Here is a 17,975-nt window from a genome sequence, read left to right as displayed (position 1 = left end):
TGATGTGGGGGCTAGTGCAGTATATATTTCATGCTAGTTTGTTTTGTACTTTTTCTCTCTCTGTTCCTATTAGAATTTTGAATTTTCCATGAGCATCACAATAAAATTGATATTTTCTTTTATCCATGTCAGTATGAGCTGTAAAGTTTCTACTCAGATGAAGGAAGTTACAGCACACATGAAGGCAGCGTTTAACGACCGATACAAAATCTATTTCATCGCCAGTAGATGGCAGTTTTCACTCAATAAAGAAGCTCTACTTGCCTCTTAACGACATACTAGGGGCCTCGTTCGTTTGTTCTTTCACACCCACAGAATGTTTTTAGCCCTGGAGTTTGTCTCAGAGACCACTGTGGAACCTGGGTAACCCCTGAATGTAGACACCAATTAGGTAACACTGGTGTCTTTGTAAGCCTGGCTGATGGCTCGTTGCAAGAGGTAGACAACAGATGTTAGGGGGAAGGAATTACAAATAACCACCAGGCTTTGCTGCTGACAAGCTTGAGAGCAACAAAAATTCAGTCGGTGTGTAAGAACAAATGTGTACGTATGCACGACTGATGAACGAGGCCCCATGTGTGAACGTGGTCTAAATTCTCTCTTACTGTGGCTGAATAAATGAAATGAACATATTTGCCCACCACACGTTTACCGCCCTAAGAAATTGCACGACGTTCATTATGTGCGGGTATCTACAATCTTCCTATTATAGCCGCATGAAGCCTAGTTTTGCATGAAAAACACGGCAGCACACTGAGTTTTGATCTGGTGTCTTCGGGGTTTCCATCTCACGCGGTCACCATTCACATTTGAACTTGGAATTAGAGCCGGTGCCTCATGCACAGGCGTTTCTAGCCCATTTTTGGGGGGTGCTGCAGCACCCCTAAATTGAACCCCAGCACCCCTAAAGTTGAAGAGATTTTTTATTTTTTTACTGTATGTCCATGTTTAATAAACTGAAGAAATGTCAAAACCATATCCAGTATATGGTTTAAACGTAATATTTTAACAACAAAAATACAGCACCCCCCCATGCTTCGAAAATGGTTTGATCCACCCCCCCAACATTTATCTTGCCTGGCCGGCCAGCACTCTGGGTGCTCAGCACCCCTAAAGCTCTGATCCTAGAATCGCCCCTGGCATAGGCGTTTCTAGCCCATTTTTGGGGGTGCTGCAGCACCCCTAAATTGAACCCCAGCACCCCTAAAGTTGAAGAGATTTTTTATTTTTTTACTGTATGTCCATGTTTAATAAGCTGAAGAAATGTCAAAACCATATCCAGTATATGGTTTAAACGTAATATTTTACGACAAAAATACAGCACCCCCCCCCCCCCCCCCCCCGATGCTTCGAAAATGGTTTGATCCACCCCCCCACCCCCCAACATTTATCTTGCCTGGCCGGCCAACACTCTGGGTGTTCAGCACCCCTAAAGCTCTGATCCTAGAATCGCCCCTGGCATAGGCGTTTCTAGCCCATTTTTGGGGGTGCTGTAGCACCCCTAAAGTGAACCCCAGCACCCCTAAAGTTGATCCTAGCATCGCCCCTGGCCTCATGCATGACTTAAATGGGGAAACCATACCGTTTCTGCATTTTAACACATTTACTGCACACAATGCATCACCCCTGACAGTTGTTCAAAGCACAGAGTGGCGTTTTAGGTGCTTTTTCTGATGCGTTTTTCTTACCGTCCTTGGAGGCAGCCGCCGCTTCCCCTTCGTCACGGCTCCACTTCGCACATGCGCATTGCGTTTTCAGTCAACCGGCCACGCGCGAGTCGGAGGACAACGTTAACAATGGCGGACATCGGGAGTATTTCGACTGGTATGATTCCCAATCAGCGTTTCCCTGTGTTGATTGATATTAAATATAATCCATCACCTGTCACTTCGATGCTTTGCAGTCGACGGTCACTCGGAGTCACAGCTCCACTTCATCGTCCGTTCAGGCCAAACGATCTGTTTTCGAGCGTACCCTCGCCGTCGTCCGTTCACTCGCCGCTCTGAGAAGAAGTCGTTTGTGCGCAGGCGCGTGGTGTTGTCGTTGGGGGGGGGCCCACCGGAAGCGCTATCTACTGCGAAGTTTCACCGCCAACTACTGGCCTGGCATGGATACTACAGCGTTTCAGTCGGGTTTTGGGTTTTTTGTCGCGGAGCCATGTGCATGCGGATCGCATTCAAAACGATGTCGTCTGGACGCGGAGCTTTTTTTAAAACGCAAAGGAAAAGCTTTTCCGTTTTTAGCCAAAACCGTGTAAACGTAGCCTTAGTCACCTCTATTTTAAGACAAAGCTAAGGGCATAGGAGTGAGTTTAACACTGCGACCCAGTCCCTGTCCCTAAAAGAATTATTAGAAGTGTAAACTACTAATAAGACACGTTAGCCCCTAGCTAACGGGTCTGACTCTTTAGCCGAGCGGTTAGTGACGTCGCCTTATGGTGCAATACACCCCGTATCGAATCCCGCACCGGGCAAGAAAATAACCGGTTACATTATAATTATTACCGTGATTATTAATACTATTGTAACGAAAAATACCTCTTGGTGGGCTGCGCATTCCCGGAAGCGGAGGTGGCTTGTTGACACGTCTTTCAAAATAAAAGTTCACAGGAACCGGTTCCAAATACCATTAACACTGGCAGAAAGGGGGCCTCGATAGCGCAGATCAGGGGTCCCCCATTACTTTTCATAGCGGGCCACTTTTAGGGCCACTTTTAAAACCACGGGCCACTTAACCTCCAGCAGCATGTTAATTTAAACAAGAGATTTTTCATCTATTAATAGTCTTACTTTTACTAAGAAATTAAAAAAAAAATTTGGGTAGGTAAATAAAAAAAAATTCTTCCTTCCGGCATTTCTCCAAAAATTCTCGCGGACCATAAATCAACCCGTCACGGGCCGGACGCGGCCCGCTGGCCGCCCATTGGGGACCCCTGGCGTAGACTCTCATCAGTTTTCTCTTCTGCAGTTCCCCGTTGCGGCCTCTGGGCGGCGCGGTGGAGTTGGCTGAAATGACGCCTGTATTGGGCGACGCCGGCGCAACGCAGGCCGGGTCGCGCTGAGGAGCAGCTGCAGTACCCGCCTCTGGCCGCACTCGCTCATGTACAGGAATATTAACGTGGCTCGTTTAACAACCAGGCAGGCAGGCAGGGGCCCCCAGCAGGTGCGGACCGCTTAGGCAGCAGAAAGTGTGCCTGCCTGGATTAAAATGAGGACGCGTCAGTCACTTTTCTTCCCCCCCTCCCCCTCCTCCTCCTCACATCCACCGAATTCATCGACTCTCGTCCAAGGGGGGGGGGGTGGCGTAAGAGGGGATGCCTGCTCACCGTCACCGTGCGAGGCATTGTGGGTAAAGCAGCCGGGACACGCCGCCGCTGATCGATCCCAGACGGGGGAGCGGTGATGTGAGGTTGCCAGGCAACAGGGAGGGAGGACCAGTTGGCGAGACCGGCGAGGCGTTCAGCATCTGCAGCGGTGGGGGGGGGGGGTTGTGTCATCCTTTCCTCTCTCGCTCTTCCTCCCGCGTCGTCACTGGCTTTTATTCTATTACACTGGCTATTACGTTTGGGTCTATGGACTGAACGGGTCTGGGTCTAGAAGGGATCACCTCACCTCCAGAACAGAGCAATATTTACTGCAGTCTACATACTGGCGATGGCTCTCAGAGTATAAGACTGGTGCAGCATGAAGGTTGCATATCTAGCGCTGTCCCTCTCCACCTTTCATCCTCTTTACAACCACCACTCGGCCTGCCTTGGGTCTTGTCTTCACATGCAGCGTTCGCTCATCGAGACTTTCAAACCCCAAAGCCGCTGTGACGGTGAAATTATTTTTATTCTATTGCAAACCCATGAAATAAAAATCACTTCACTCGTGGTACAGTATATCCTCGGGTACAGAAAGGCAATATGGTCCAAAATACCAAATGACAATATTTTCTCTTTTTTTTTTCCTTTGACAGTATAATGGTATAGTATACGCTGGCTGTTACAGTTTCAAATAATCACAATTGTTCAAAAGTATGACTCCGGAGGGTGGGGGAGGGGAGGGGAGGGTGGGGGGGAGGCCCAGACATTTCATTTCCAGTGTACATTTTAAAAATGGGTCTACAAAATGTATTGTGAGAGGTGTAAATGAGCGGTCCCCCCTAAGTCCTCTCGCGGGGACAGAACCAGAACCTGCTTCCGGTTCCTTCAGTTTTGACACATTTACGCGGACACTCGGTGACCTCGTGTCTCTGCTGCTGCTGCTGCCAGACCGATGGCTCGCCTGCGACAGGCCGCTCGTCGGAGAATGAACGCGCCCTGCATGCAAAAGATGCTTCCCAAAATAAAGCTTTATTTTGGGAAATCTCGATTTCGTTACGTTGCCACATCTTTGGTAATAACAACAACAACAAAAAAAGAAAAAAAAAATAAAAAAAAATAAGAAGTCACTCGTTACACATTTTGCAAATTGGTACATCGTAAGGTGTAACGTGTTCAAATCACACGAGCTGATCCTGTCCACCGAAACCTGTGCCGTGTCGAGCAGTCGCACTTCTGGTCGGGATCACGGTTAAGCAAAGGAAAGGCTGAATAAAAAAAAAATGTAAAAAAATAAAATAAAAGACCGGGTGGTGGGGGGTGGGGGGGGTGGAGACATGTCCTTTATTCTTTCGGCTTTGAAAGCGAATGAGCGTGAGTGGACAGCCGTCACGTCTTGCATGCAGTTCACTAAAGCACTAAACGCACAACGAGAGCGATGGCTCCTGGTTGCTTCATGGCCGGTATGTACAGATGTGGGGACCGCACGTGGGGTTGCACCGGGTGTCACAGGGCCCGAGCGGCCAAAGAAGCTCTAGAAAAAAAGGTGTAAATGAACGCCGGAGGCTGGGGGGGGGGGGGGGAAATGCACTCGTATCTACGATAAAAAGTGTGTTTAGAACCGGTGGAGGGAGGACAACCTGCACAGCCCAGATGCACAAAAACACACTTACGCACCCCACGGACAGAAAGACACTATATGCTGGCTTGCGCCCTCGCCGTCTCCCTTTGGCGTACGCCTACAGGGTGACGCACAGATGTGCACACATACGCACACACGCGTATATGACCACCGCACAGGGATTTACATCGCAACGGGGATAGAAAAGTGCTCTTACATCCCATGTAAGTGTGATGCGTACTGTGGGCCCGGATAACTAGAATATTTACAAACCGACCCGCTACGGTGAAACCACTCGCTTTCTCCAGAAGGAGAAGAAGAAGAAGGAGTCCGTACACCCGTCCGTGATACCTAGAGCGGTGGGTTATACTGTCCTCTTCTAGATACCTAGAGCGGTGGGTTATACTGTCCTCTTCTAGATACCTAGAGCGGTGGGTTATACTGTCCTCTTCTAGATACCTAGAGCGGTGGGTTATACTGTCCTCTTCTAGATACCTAGAGCGGTGGGTTATACTGTCCTCTTCTAGATACCTAGAGCGGTGGGTTATACTGTCCTCTTCTAGATACCTAGAGCGGTGGGTTATACTGTCCTCTTCTAGATACCTAGAGCGGTGGGTTATACTGTCCTCTTCTAGGTGGGGGCAGTTTACATATTGACATTTTCTCTTCGTATACTTAATGACTCTGATATTTACTTTCTCTACTAGAGCTTTGACTGAATGTTTATAAGGGAGGGGCCGAGGGAGGGGGGTGATGGTAGAGAGTGAGAGACACAGACAAGAGAGAGAGAGAGAGAGAGAGAGAGAGAGAACGTGTGAGAGGGACATCAGAGGAGACATGTCATGTGAAGGTGTATTAACAAGGAGGTGTCGATGGCGTCTTAAACGTGTCTCGTTCCGTCGGGTGGCGTACATTCAGCATCTCTGTGTTTGGGGGCGGGGGGGGGGGTCACACAGCGTCTTCGTGTGGCGGGGACATGGCATTTCAGGTAGAAGCGCAATAGAAGGGGGTTCGACAATCACCGACGGCGTACCTGCGAGTACCACGCGACGGCCGGTGCGATTCGGAGGGGGGCGCCCGTCGTTTCCTCATTCAGAGACCGACAGCGCAGCATTCCGGGACCGACCCGACATGGGACGCTCCGGCACCGACACGATCTGCCTTTGGCGAGTCTCACAACAGCGAAAGCGACGGACGCACCCTCACGACAGAATGCAGAAAACATTCTTATTGGGGGGGAGGGGGGGGGGGAGAAGAAGTACAGAGTACTTGATAAGTGTTACAGCCATTGTTAAAGTCAAGACACTGGATTGATAGGAGTAGCAGCAGCACTAGCTACACACAACTTAACGGTACACTCAAGTGTGTCAGATAGTAACAACAACCAACGGGGGAAAATCACAAGCGTTTTGCAGACCGGCTTTGCCGACGCCGCCATTGTCCCACTCGCTCTCCGGTAGCGTCTGCTGGATATAGCCCTCGTCCCTCGTCCCGTGTCCACGCGTCTCCCCGGGGGGAAGGGGTCCCCGCAAATCCACAGGCCATCTATACAAATTGCACTGGCGTTTTAGACTCGACTGGATAGTCTGGCATAGCGTTTGTCGGGTCTCGACGACGGACACACAAGAGTCCTTCTACCTACCTCTCGGAAGCCGTAAACCGGTCTCCCTTCTCCATAATGTCTCTGGCGCGCCGTGTTTTTGCCGTTCCTTCCACGAGTCCTACTTCTCTCGCTCCTTCAGGTCTTTCCCTTTGTTTTCCTTTTCGCTGTTTTCTTTCTCGTATTTGTCCTTATCGGATTTTGTCACGCTGTTGTAAGAGGGCGGGGAGGCGGTGGAGGGGGTCATGTCCGTCTTGTCGGACGTGGAGTTCTCGGCGAACTTGCCGATGACCAACACCTCCTTGTTGCCTTCTCGAACGCTGTTCTTCAGCTGCTCCTTGTATAGCGTGGAGGCCTTCTTCATGGCGATACGGATCATGTACCGACGGAAGGCTCTCTGGATGACCACGGCGGACAGGTCCTCTTGTTTGCGGCGCAGCGTGGTGGTGATTGGCTCGTACGACACCTTGGACGGATTCGAGGCCATGAAGCGCTCCTCCATCTGCCCGCGCAGCACATCCATCTCGCCGCCCTCACCCAGCACTCGCTTGGTGAAGGCGAACAGAATGTCCAGACAGTGGATGCGCTCACCGCTCACCATGGGCAGGTCCATGGAGATGAGCTGGATCTTGTTGGGCTTGGGCATGCGCAGCGGCGGGTCCAGGGCATCTGCGAAGTCAGAGAGCTTGCCGTACTCCATGAACTGTGTGGCGTCTGGGTCGAAGCGCTCCCAGACCTCGTAGAACATCTCAAAGTCGTCCTCGCTCAGCGGCTCGGCGCTCTCCTCCGTGGCCACACTGAAGTTCTCCAGGATGACGGCGATGTACATGTTGACCACGATGAGGAAACAAATGATGATGTAGCTGACGAAGAAGAAGATGCCCACTGACGGATTGCCACAGTTGCCCTTGTAGGAGCTCCCCGGGTGCTCCGTCTCGCTGTCGCAGTCCGGCTCCCTCTTGTTCAGTATGGGGGCCAACAGGCCATCCCAGCCGGCAGAGGTGGTTATCTGAAACAGGCATATCATACTGTTCGCAAAGGTCTCAAAGTTGAACATGTCGTCGATACCCGACTCCCGTTTGACGTAGGCAAAGTTGGACATGCCAAAGATGGCATAGATGAACATAACCAGAAAGAGCAGGAGGCCGATGTTGAACAAGGCAGGAAGTGACATCATCAAGGCAAAAAGAAGGGTCCGGATGCCCTTGGCACCTTTAATTAGGCGGAGGATGCGGCCTATCCTGGCTAGACGGATGACACGGAACAGCGTTGGCGACACAAAGTACTTCTCGATAACTTCAGATAAAAACATACCTGCAGATACAAAACAGACAATTCAGCCACGTTTCAGTTCACATATGGTCATTTTTTTCACTAAATTGTAAAACAACCGATGTAGGCCCAGCATATTTGTTTAAGTTTAGAGGATAAAACAAAGTCGCTTTCACACTTTGCCAGTCGGGCCCATGAGCATACAAGTCTTCATTAAAACAAAAGCATTTCTAATTGATTAAGTCAACCCTCTCTGGTTGAAGGTGTGCTATTAAGTGGAACCAACCATTGTAGTTTTAAAAGAAGAAGAAAGGGGAAGGAATGCTTGCATGCTGTTGGACCGCGACGGCCAATGGCCGAGGACCACCGCCTTACCTATAATTGACAGGATCACCACCACAAAGTCAAATACATTCCATCCGATGGTGAAGTAATAATGCCGGAGGGAGACCATCTTGAGCACACACTCTCCAGTGAAGAGTACGATGAAGACCAAGTTGATCCAGTTGAGGATTTTGTCCATCTCCTCCGTCTGGTCATCCGTCTCCACCATCATGGTCACCATGTTAAGGCAGATGAGGATCATGATGACGATGTCAAAGGCCTGCTTCGTGATACAGTCAAACACGCAGCCTTGGAAAGCGTTCTGAGTGCAGAAGACAAAAGAATAAGACAAAAGACATTTCAGTCACAAGAAAAATGAAACTAATTGAATAGGTAAAAGTAAGGGTAAAGGCTGAAATCTGCTCTTCCGAATGCGCTGGAAGCGACGACTGACATACTATACCGTTGATCTGTTGGCGGCAGTGGCTTCTTCTGTGCTCTTACAGGTAGATGTACCACCTGTGGTGGGTTTCTTCATGGCAAGAACCAGTTCTGCCACTCCTTCCCTACATCTGCTGAGGAGCTAGCACTATAGCTATGCAATGCAATGTTCATACTTCTCCACCGGGGTGAGCAAATGTGTGCTATGAGGTAAGTTGCCTGCTTACTTCCTGGTCACCGTTAATGCCTTTTTGAGTTCTTTACCTAAATTTCAGTGAATAGTAACTGCAACTCTTGACTTTTGTCTAAAAAAAAGTTGTTTAATCTCCAAAAGGTAGTTTAATGCCTCGACGCCTTAGGCTTGACAGGTGTGTTACCAGAGATTGAAAGAATAACTACGACACTACACCTCTGATTGCCGCATTAAGAAAAAAAGAAAAAAATCACATTACCGGACCATTAGCCATAATGAAAAAAGGATTATTTACAAATTACAAATACTGGACATGCTGTGCTTCCTACCGTTGGCCGAGGTATAGGCTTCTGTGGCTTCTTAGAGCCGAGCTTCTTCATGGCGTTGTAGTATTTTTTCTGCTCCTCCGTCATGAAGATATCCTGACCTCCAAAGTAAAGAGACCACAACAAAACCTGGTTACAATGCCACATCTAGAAGTCAGGGTGTACTTTTTCTCCTAGCTTTACATCTATTGCTGTGACAGTAGGGCAAATTCAGGACCCGCGAGGCCCCTTAAAAAACCAGCTAATCCTAATCTTGACAAACTCCCGCACCATTTTCCTCATGGAGTCCAGCACTTGTACTTGCCATCGTAAAGTCAGTTCTTATACACAGCAGCGCACAACCCCAAGATGACCTATTCAAACCTGGTTTTGCCGATCGACACAATTCAACACGAGTGAATCTGCTTTTAGTAAGCTGCTGACAAAACAGTGAGTGCAACATCTAAATTTCCTTTACTGTTTCCTCAATTCGTGTTTAATATGTATTTGACATTTTGTTATTTTGCTTGTGCGATGACCTACTTTTCACTCTCACAGAGGATAACGCCGTTTCTGAATTAGCCGTGGAACTTCGGCATGTTTATTTCGCTCCATGCGTAACGTGGCACATAATCCGACTGACCCTCGTCTACCTCCCCGCTCCCGTGGCTGCTCTGTTTTCTGTCCCATAACTCCCTGTGTCCTTAAAGGTGTATTCCCCTAATACTGAACCTCACATCCCTCCAACATTCCCAAGAAAGTAAACATTACATTCATGCTATGGGGTAGGGGTTGAAGTTTAAACATTACAGCTTGCTTACTCACAAATATTTGAATTAATTTCTTTCAGAATTTTATTTCTTTCTCTAATGTGAACAACACACCGAATGAAAATTCCTTAAATTTGGAAATTTTCCTGGTTAAAACTTCCTGATGTGTGAAATTTTCAGACTTCGCGAGTTGTCAGTCGGTTGTCTTGAACATTTCGGGAAACAGCGTCTGGAAATGAGTGTCGGGGGCGTTTTACCTGAGAGCAGGGCCACGCTTTCACTCATCAGAAAGGAGTCAAACAGCCCACCGACACTACCACAAACAAATCCTCGCACCACAAGTCAGCGAGTGCTGCTCAGTGAGTGTGTGATGACTGCCTGGAGGGAGGTGGGGTGGGGGTGGGGGTGGGTGAGGGGGGGACTGGTGTCAGCAGTGGATAACCATCTGTGTGAAGCTGTGGGGCCCCTGAACCCATAATGACACACTGATACAGTCACTCAGTCAGTCAAGTCAGGTCAGGCCTGCCAGCGCACAGCAATCTACAGGACCCCACCCCTCACCCCCGTCACTCTAATTCTCTCTCTCTCTCTCTCTCTCCTCTTAAACTACTCTCCCTCCCTCGGGCATCGCCAGCCACACTCGTCAGTGCCCGGCTCAATGAGGACACATTTCCAGAATACATTCGCTCTGACACTTGGTATGTCCATGTGTTGGTGTGTGTGTGTTGATGTGTGTGTTGATGTGTGTGTGTGCAGGGAGAGGGGGTTTCTCAGTGACTCATGTAACTGACAGTAGTTTGAGGAATCCGTGGCAAGTACAGATTCTCACCGTGCAGCAGATAATGATTATTATTATTGTTAACGGTTCGTTTTTTGCACACAGCTGTGCGTCTGCTGTAGTCATGAACAGGGTCTTGGTTGATGAAAAGCGAGGTTTGGACTGTAGTGAAGAAACCTGTTCCGGCTACCTTGCTATCAATCTGCAGCACTGTTTTTTTCCAGTGAAAAGCTTTAGGCCGAGCCCCCTCCTCCCCCCTTTTCTCTCCAATTGTAATTGGCCAATTACCCCACTCTTCCGAGGTGTCTCGGTCGCTGCCCCGCCCCCTCTGTTGATCCGGGGAGGGCTGCAGACGGTATACCACATGCCTCCTCTGATACATGTGGAGTCGCCAGCCACTTCTTTTCACCTGACAGTGAGGAGTTTCGCCACAGGGACGTAGTGCATGGGAGGATGACGCTATTCCCCCCCCCTCCCCGAACAGGTGCCCCGACCAACCAGAGGAGGCGCGAGTGCAGCGACCAGAACAACATACCCACATCTGGCTTCCTACCTGCAGACACAGCCAATTGTGTCTGTAAGGACACCCGACCAAGCCGGAGGTAACACAGAACAGTCCACTACACTATCCGGATGCCCTGCTCGTGTATTTTTTTTCCCCACAAATATAGAGAGCACTCCCATTGCCAGCAGGCACTGGTTAACTGCCAAGTAATTTCATTCAGTATTCCTTGACTGGTTTAAAAGAAAAGAAAAAAGAAACAGCAGTAGACAAGCTGTACTGGAGACTACAATGAGCAAGCTGTACTGGAGACTACAGTGGACAAGCTGTACTGGAGACTACAGTGAGCCAGCTGTACTGGAGACTACAGTGAGCAAGCTGTACTGGAGACTACAGTGGACAAGCTGTACTGGAGACTACAGTGAGCAAGCTGTACCGGAGACTACAGTGGACAAGCTGTACCGGAGACTACCGTGGACAAGCTGTACCGGAGACTACAGTGGACAAGCTGTACTGGAGACTACAGTGGACAAGCTGTACCGGAGACTACAGTGGACAAGCTGTACTGGAGACTACAATGAGCAAGCTGTACTGGAGACTACAGTGGACAAGCTATACTGGAGACTACAGTGAGCCAGCTGTACTGGAGACTACAGTGGACAAGCTGTACCGGAGACTACAATGAGCAAGCTGTACTGTAGACTACAGTGGGCAAGCTGTACTGGAGACTACAATGAGCAAGCTGTACTGTAGACTACAGTGAGCAAGCTGTACTGTAGACTACCGTGGACAAGCTGTACCGGAGACTACAGTGGACAAGCTGTACCGGAGACTACAGTGGACAAGCTGTACTGGAGACTACAGTGAACAAGCTGTACTGGAGACTACAGTGGACAAGCTGTACTGGAGACTACAGTGGACAAGCTGTACTGGAGACTACAGTGGACAAGCTGTACCGGAGACTACAGTGGACAAGCTGTACCGGAGACTACAGTGGACAAGCTGTACCGGAGACTACAGTGAGCAAGCTGTACCGGAGACTACAGTGAGCAAGCTGTACCGGAGACTACAGTGGACAAGCTTTACTGGAGACTACAGTGAACAAGCTGTACTGGAGACTACAGTGAACAAGCTGTACTGGAGACTACAGTGGACAAGCTGTACTGGAGACTACAGTGGACAAGCTGTACTGGAGACTACAGTGGACAAGCTGTACTGGAGAATACAGTGGACAAGCTGTACTGGAGACTACAGTGGACAAGCTGTACTGGAGACTACAGTGAGCAAGCTATACTGGAGACTACAGTGAGCAAGCTGTACTGGAGACTACAGTGGACAAGCTGTACTGGAGACTACAGTGGACAAGCTGTACTGGAGACTACAGTGGGCAAGCTGTACTGGAGACTAGAGTGAGCAAGCTATACTGGAGACTACAGTGGACAAGCTGTACTGGAGACTACAGTGGACAAGCTGTACTGGAGACTACAGTGGACAAGCTGTACTGGAGACTACAGTGGACAAGCTGTACTGGAGACTACAGTGAACAAGCTGTACTGGAGACTACAGTGGACAAGCTGTACTGGAGACTACAGTGGACAAGCTATACTGGAGACTACAGTGGACAAGCTGTACTGGAGAATACAGTGGACAAGCTGTACTGGAGACTACAGTGGACAAGCTGCACTGGAGACTACAGTGAGCAAGCTATACTGGAGACTACAATGAGCAAGCTGTACTGGAGACTACAGTGAACAAGCTGTACTGGAGACTACAGTGGACAAGCTGTACTGGAGACTACAGTGGACAAGCTATACTGGAGACTACAGTGGACAAGCTGTACTGGAGAATACAGTGGACAAGCTGTACTGGAGACTACAGTGGACAAGCTGTACTGGAGACTACAGTGAGCAAGCTATACTGGAGACTACAATGAGCAAGCTGTACTGGAGACTACAGTGGACAAGCTGTACTTACAGTAGAAAATCTTACAGCTACATTTTCCATGGCAACGTTTTAGGGTGATCATTTCAATTTCCTTGAATGTGGAAAATGTCTCGTGTGAATGCTGTTTAACTGAGGCACACTACCCCTCTGCTATTGTAAACTTGCTGCACCACTCTCGTTTACCATCTATTTGCATATGAACTGAATTACAACTTATACTGCACATTTGTGAATGGTTAAATGTTCCATATTAGAGGATAAAGTCATATTCCTGGTATTTGGAAACTTACCGCGCAAGTTCTGATTCTGTACTTTAGGTACACATGAGCCACACAGTAGTCAGACAGTGCCTGCTTTTTTTTAGAGCAGCTAGAAAAAGTTGGGGCTCTCGTTGCATCACGAGTGGTAAAAGAAGTTTGTTAACCCCGCCGGAGCCAAAAGCAGGCTGTAGGATTTATTTGCTCTTCAACCGTTATCGAGCCGAGGGCCAGCGTCAGTAAATGCTACTCATCTTTTTCTTCTGCTGGTTGAAGTTGTCAATGATGACACCGATGAAGAGGTTGAGGGTGAAGAAGGAGCCGAAGATGATGAAAATGACAAAGTAGAGGTACATGTAGAGGTTCACTTCATACGCTGGCTGGTCTCCCACCTACAGCGAGAGAGGGAATGGATTTGAATAATGTGCAGAAACATCAACGTATGTTTACCTGCTGAGAGACACGGAAAGAAGCCAACACATCTTAATCATGTTAGGGACTGAGTAAAAGTACAAAACATTCACCACTGTAGTATGGATGTTTATGCTTATCTGCTACAAGGCACGCATCCTAAAAGTAACGAGGTGCTGGTTGCTTTTTTTACATTGCCCAGCCCAGAATCCAAGCAGAGAGACAGAGGCTTACTTTGCGCGAGTCCACAGCTGCGTACATGATGTCCATCCAACCCTTAAACGTTGCCTAGGAGCAGATGTGAGAGGACCCGGTTAGCCCGTCTCCAGGGATGGAGGGTGGGGAAGGGGATTATTTTAAGTGACAACCTTCATTTCACTTTCTCAACGGTCAAGCGCCACTGCACGGGCCTCATTTAGAGAGGAGAGTTATTTTGGTACTAGCTTGCAAGATTTTCAACAGCCACACTATACTGTAAAGGATTCAGGATTCAATAAAAGACATCAACAATCATGACATTGTGTGTTCTTTATAATATCCGAAATAATACCGTGAATTCAGATCTAGGATTTCAACAAAAGCCAGATCTGGAATGATTCATTATTAAACTGTTGCATGAACTAATTTGCCAGCTAACTGAAAAGCATAAAAGGGGGAGAGGGTGTGTCATCTGTGAATAGCAAAGCTAAAGTCACTAACATAGCAATAATAACAGGAAAGTACATTCAGCTGTTCTATGTTCTATCTTTTAGTCCCAAAACTTAGTTTTAGTTTTCGGGTTAAATGTCTTGTATAAAGATATTTCAACATTGTTTCCTCATGCCACCTCGTTCCTATGGAACATAATATGCTCTTCACTATTTATTAGCATAAATAAATCTATTCATGAGCTAGAGAGCATGCAGCTGAGGCTGAGGTTGTAATCTGCTATGTTATAATAATAATAATAATACATTTTATTTATAGAGCCCTTTTCAGAGTACTCAAAGATGCTTTACATAAGTTAAAATGATCATAAAAGCAACAAAACACATCAAAAACAATTCTGAAAAGCTGAGTTTTGATTAATGATTTGAACGTGGACAGATCGCTGCAGTCTCTGATGTGTTTGGGGAGGGAGTTCCAAAGGGAGGGGGCAGCTCTGGAGAAGGCTCTATCTCCCTAGGTCCAGTGCTTGGTCCTATGTGGTGGAGACAGGAGGTTGGCATCGGAGGTGCAAAGGCTGCAGGAAGGAGTATGGTAGTGGAGCAGGTCGGTGAAGTAAAAGGGGGCCTGGTTATGCAGGGCTTTGTGAGTGAGGAGAAGGACTTTGAATGGATCTGCCGTGGGACAGGGAGCCAGTTGAGGTTATTGAGGACAGGGGTGCTATCTTCACTGGAGCAGGAGTGGGTGTGCAGGCGAGCAGCAGAGTTCTGGATGTACTGGAGTTAGTTTAGGACTTTGGATGATGATGAGCCGTAACGAATGCTGTTGCAGTAGTCAATTCTGGATGTGATGAAGGCATGGATCAAAGTTTCAGCAGAGAAGGAGAAGGAAAGTGATTGGCAGAGATGAGCTATATTTTTTAGGTGGAAAAAGAAAGTTCTGGTGATCTGATTGACATGGTGTTCAAAGGAGAGGTTTCTGTTGAAAATGATTCCGAGGTTGCAAATGTTTGGGGAGGGCGAAAGAGTGGAGTTATCAGTGGTGAAGCAGAAGTTGTGAGTGGTTTTGGTAAGTGATTTGGGACCAATGATGATCATGTCAGATTTATCACAATTTAGCTTGAGGAAGTTGGCTTGCATCCATGATTTAATGTCAGTGAGGCAGTTGGTCAGAGTGGAGTGAGTTGCAGTGGTGATGGATTTAGTGGAGTTGTAGAGCTGGATGTCACTGGTATATCAGTGGAAGCGGATACCATGACGATGTATGATGTTACCAAGGGGAGCATGTAATGATGTATGATGTTACCAGGGGAGCATGTAAAGGATGAACAGGAGAGGACCAAGTACTGAACCCTGGGGTACACCTCGGGACAGAGTAATGGTGAAGGGGGTGCAGTTGTTGATGCTGATGAACTGTTGTCTGTTTGTGAGATATAACTTTAGCCAGGAGAGGGCAGATGTTGAGGAGGATTCAAGGTGGGAGAGAAGAATGGTGTGTTTGATGGTGTCAAAAGCTGCAGTGAGGTCGAGGAGGATGAGAATGCTGGGGTTGCTAGAGTTTAAGAAGTGGAGGTCATTGGTGACTTTAAAGACTCTCCCAGCTATCTCCTCACTCATCACAGAAATCATGAACTCCTCCTTCAGCTCTGGTTCAGTCCCCCATACACGTCAGCTGGCTGCTGTCACCCCCATCTTCAAAAACCTGGACTCAACCCTGATATCAATAGCAATTTCTGGCCCATTTCCAATTTCCCCTTTCTGTAAAAAATACTGGAATGTCTTGTTGCCTACCAACTCAAAGCTCACCTCTTCTCCAATGACCTATTCAAACCATTTCAATCCGGTTTCCACTCACAGCACAGCACAGAAACGGCCCTCCTTAACAAAATTGGATGGGATGGGATCCAAAAAGCAAGTGGGGCTTCTCATTCCTACTGTAAAGTTGTACCTCCATTGGGAACACAGCGAAGAACTTTGACAGGGGCTGAAAGGTGGTGGTGGTGATGGTGGGGGGGGGGGGGCTGGAGAGGGGGGGGTAGTGGGCAGGTTGCTGTAGATGGTGCATGCTGTAGATGGTGACATATTGATGTAAAAGCCCCGGATGCCCTGCTATGAGTAAGAAAAGTGAGCATTTTGGCTCCATTTTACCTACTGTACTTTGTCTACCTGCAAGTGTTAAGACAGACTTTAAAACAATATAAATTATTTTTAAAACACAGGTTGGTCTGCATCCTCCTTACAGAACAAACCTCTTGAGCCAATATTTGTCAGTGTGCAATGGGAGAGACTTAAACCAGGCCTTTCATAGTTAAGCTAAAAAAAAGAGGTATTGGGTCTTTGCCATTAAGGCCCGCCCACTGGCTTTGGAAGAGCTACCTTCTTCAGTGACACATTTTAAATTACCAAAGCAATAATTCACTTTCTTTTTTTTTACAAAAAATTACTTTAGTGATAGGTTTTTATCAAGCTTTCAGTTTTTTTTTTACAATAATTTCCCTTCAGCTAGCTTTCATTCTTTTTCCTTTATGTTGCTTATTTTCTTTCTTTCTTTTTTTTTGTTGTTGAGAAATTCTATACTCGGCTGGGAAAAGTGCTCAGTGAATAAAAATAATCTTTATCATTACTATTAGAGATTACAGGGTACAAACCCATTTCCCGTTTCTACCTTTAGGAGACAATTGTGCAACAACTAGACCGACAACAGACGTTTAAATTGATTTTACCCTCCTGTTTTGTCAGGCTATACATCTATGTGCTTGCAGCATGGTTTTTTTTTTACAGAAGTCTCTCGGCTTCAACCTACCACTTGCAGCAGGGCCAGATAACCAGCGCCGACATTGTCAAAGTTGATCTTGACATTTTTCCAGAGGGCACTGTCATTGACCAGGGCAAGGCAGTCGGACATGTTGTTGACAAACTCGATGGGGAAGTTCTCATCTGTGGTGGTGTTGACACAGTGAAAGTACTTCCCAGCAAACAGGTTGACGCCCATGATGCTGAAGATGAGCCAGAAGATGAGGCACACCAACAGCACGTTCATGATGGAGGGGATGGCACCGAGTAGTGCATTCACCACAACCTGGGGGGGGGGTTGGAGGATGGAGACAAATTCAGTGTCCTTGTTTGCAATACTGGAATAGCTTTTGGACTTGGGATAAGTGGCCATTAAGCAATCATCTAATCACTAAAGTGATCTCAACTAAGACACCTTAACACCAGGTATGAGTGAAGCTTTCCATGTTTAGGCAAAGGTACATCAGGGAAATCTGTTTCTATAGCTATAGCTTCTATAGTGGTAGTAGTAATAGAAAATGAATGTCCTAGAATAGCGTCATTTTTATGATTGGGCAGAAATAATTGCAGTGTTTTCTACATTATTCTTGAATAGATTTGATTTTCTGATATAAAAGTTTGCTCACATGAAGCTGTCAAGAAGACCACATATCTTTGAGAGAATTTAACAACGTGACACAGTTGGAAAAAAGAAGGTGGACAGGTGTAAAAGTTTACATTTGAAAGGTAAAAAAGCAAAACAGAAAAAAAACCTTAGAGAGGCAGGATGGAGTCACAACATTTTTGTTTTACTGTAAATGAAAAAAAGACACAACA

At 47.4% G+C, this 17,975-nt stretch overlaps 1 protein-coding gene across 7 annotated transcripts in view; it reads right to left on the bottom strand.

The window, feature by feature from the left end:
- Window positions 1-6,646: 6,646 nt before the first annotated feature.
- The window catches only part of scn1lab (sodium channel, voltage-gated, type I like, alpha b), a 40,268-nt gene continuing 28,939 nt past the window's right edge, over window positions 6,647-17,975 (bottom strand). For all 7 annotated transcript variants that reach the window (XM_056300974.1, XM_056300968.1, XM_056300973.1 and 4 more), the window contains exons 21-26: window positions 17,170-17,445; window positions 13,957-14,010; window positions 13,566-13,703; window positions 9,085-9,189; window positions 8,173-8,443; window positions 6,647-7,839 (exon numbers count right to left, since the gene is read on the bottom strand). In XM_056300974.1, the coding sequence (XP_056156949.1) occupies window positions 6,647-7,839; window positions 8,173-8,443; window positions 9,085-9,189; window positions 13,566-13,703; window positions 13,957-14,010; window positions 17,170-17,445 (2,037 nt within the window). The remainder of the gene's footprint in view (window positions 7,840-8,172; window positions 8,444-9,084; window positions 9,190-13,565; window positions 13,704-13,956; window positions 14,011-17,169; window positions 17,446-17,975) is intronic.

This window comes from Lampris incognitus, chromosome 21 (assembly GCF_029633865.1).
Source record: "Lampris incognitus isolate fLamInc1 chromosome 21, fLamInc1.hap2, whole genome shotgun sequence".
Taxonomy (NCBI): Eukaryota; Metazoa; Chordata; class Actinopteri; order Lampriformes; family Lampridae; genus Lampris; species Lampris incognitus.
This window is presented reverse-complemented; position numbering and strand designations above follow the sequence as displayed.